The sequence below is a fragment of the Pavona decussata genome, unplaced genomic scaffold (genome assembly GCF_977016875.1).
Source record: "Pavona decussata unplaced genomic scaffold, jaPavDecu1.1 SCAFFOLD_393, whole genome shotgun sequence".
Lineage (NCBI taxonomy): Eukaryota > Metazoa > Cnidaria > Anthozoa > Scleractinia > Agariciidae > Pavona > Pavona decussata.
The window spans coordinates 62,897-65,107 of record NW_028145764.1 but is presented as its reverse complement, the minus strand read 5'-3'; the positions used below and the strand labels follow the sequence as shown (position 1 = coordinate 65,107).

At 40.3% G+C, this 2,211-nt stretch overlaps 1 protein-coding gene across 1 annotated transcript; it reads right to left on the bottom strand.

Moving 5' to 3' along the window:
- Positions 1-433: 433 nt before the first annotated feature.
- On the bottom strand, positions 434-1,217 carry LOC146451199 (uncharacterized). The gene has a single exon (XM_085099484.1). It carries the CDS (start codon positions 1,215-1,217, stop codon positions 573-575), a length of 645 nt encoding a protein of 214 aa, XP_084955610.1. The 3' UTR covers positions 434-572.
- Positions 1,218-2,211: the final 994 nt, after the last annotated feature.

Genomic DNA, 2,211 nt, shown 5'->3' with positions numbered 1-2,211 from the left:
TTGATTGTCTGTTGGAAATTCTACAGGATTAGTTTGATGTGCAGTTCAAGAGCTGGGAAAATGAAGATTGTTTTGCACCATTTCTCTGCTGGCGAACCGTGTCCTTTGGCCTATATTATGTTTCCTATTTAAAAAAATAATAATAATACTATTACTACTACTATTACTACTACTACTACTACTACTACTACTACTACTACTACTACTACTACTACTACTACTACTACTACTACTACTACTACTACTACTGCTGCTGCTGCTGCTGCTGCTGCTGCTGCTGCTGCTGCTGCTGCTGCTGCTGCTGCTGCTGCTGCTGCTGCTACTACTACTACCTACGACGACGACGACGACGACGACTACTACTACTACTACCGCTAATAGTAATAATAATAATAATAATAATAATAATAATAATAATAAATGATTTAGAAATACATGAAACAAGAAATATTAGTGATAGGAACCGACGTTTCGGTGCATCTTGCGCCATTATCAAGGTACATAATTAATGATAAAAAGCGGTTTGTAAAGGCTAAGTTGAAGCGAATTTGCATAACATAGCGGCAAGCTAATTACTTAAATACTTTCGCACGAAGAGAATCGGACTGCACATTCAATGTTGGTTTAAGCTCTTGAATATACAACATTTCATTGACAAGGCAGTCAAATTTGTTCATGCATTTCTTGAGCACATTGAAGCGTGCTAAGAAATTGTTCGGAACAGCAGTGTTATGTTCTTTGTAGTAATGCTTGCAGATTGATGACGCCTTTTGACGGTGTCCCTCAACGCGCGTGTGAAGGTGGCCCTTTGTATACCCAACATAACCTGCATCACACAGGTCACACTTGAATAAATAAACAACACATTGCTGGGTTACAATGTTGGGCTTGGGCTCACGCAGGCTTAGATCTTGATTAAGCTTACGGCTAGTAAACACGGGTTGAATGGTCTTTCCCACCTTGCTGCTAAGATCTCTAAGTTGTCGTTTGACAGACACTGCAGCATCCTGATCTTTATAGGGGATAGCTATCCGGATGACGTCATCGGTATGCTGTTTAGACTGGTCCGCTGCGACTCTCGAGGTGATAAACTTGTTAATGACAGAATCAATAAGGTGATTTGGATACCTCAGCTTTCGGAAAACTCCTCTCAAGCGTTCACACTCCTCTGAGAAATGTGTCCAAGATGATGATAGCCGGTGCGCGCGATCAAGCATACAGCATACCGATGACGCATACAGCATACCGATGAAGCATACCGATGACGTCATCCGGAAAAAAAATCAGTATGATAAGTGTACACGTACAGTAGACCTTGGCTAGTTCCTAGGCCTCTCTCTGTTTTTCTTCTCAATCCGTTTCGGATCACGTGGTCTGAGCTAAAAAGCGAGACCTAAACAAAATTAAAAAACTGCGACAAATGTCTCACTTTTTTTCTGGCGCCAAATTTCACGTCGAGCGGTTCGCGCCATGGCGGCAAAATCGGGTGCAGTGGTAAGTCGAACTCATTTTTGGCGCAAATGCTTCGGTCGATAAGTCTCTTTCGAGTGTATAAGAGTTGTTAATTCCTATTTTTTTTTTAAAAGGAAGCAAATGGACCATTTGTTACGTCTTTCTACCCCAGAAAGAGTCTTTTCGACGAGGAATTTGAAGCTGTTGAAGGTAAGCATAAGTATATTAAACGTAACTAGGAAATGGGCGACTGGCTTCAGCGTTGAAATCATCATGTTGTAATGAAAGGCTCTCTATTTTCGACCGGTTATTTACTATGTTTTTATAAAGCGAACTAGAGAGTCTGACCCAGCAATTTGGTAGTTTAAGGAATAATTAAACCTTCGAAGGAGAAAGACGAAGGTAAGGTTTCTGTAAGTTTGAACTTTATACTCTTCACAGGGGACTACGTGAGGCTTTTGTTTTTCTTCATTTTTGCATCATACAGCCGGCAAGAGAATTGAAGTCTTGACCGGGTTTTAATTTTCGACAAATTATTCGGTTGAAGAAAAAGTTAAGAGAACTTCCATATTTCAGTTGCAGTTGCTTGCATGTTAAAACTAAAATTTAGGAACTTCTACCAGGTAACTGTAACATTTCAAAAAGGGACTTAACTCTACTGTCAAAGGCTCACGAGCAACCAGGACAAAAAGCAAAGAAAATCGTTTTGGTAAGTATCAAACCTCTGTTTCAAAGCGGGTCATGTGAGATTTTGTGCTC

What these genes read in the sequence shown, in the direction of transcription:
- LOC146451199 (XM_085099484.1), bottom strand. Translation starts at nt 1,217, where the DNA reads ATGCTTGATCGCGCGCACCGGCTATCATCATCTTGGACACATTTCTCA.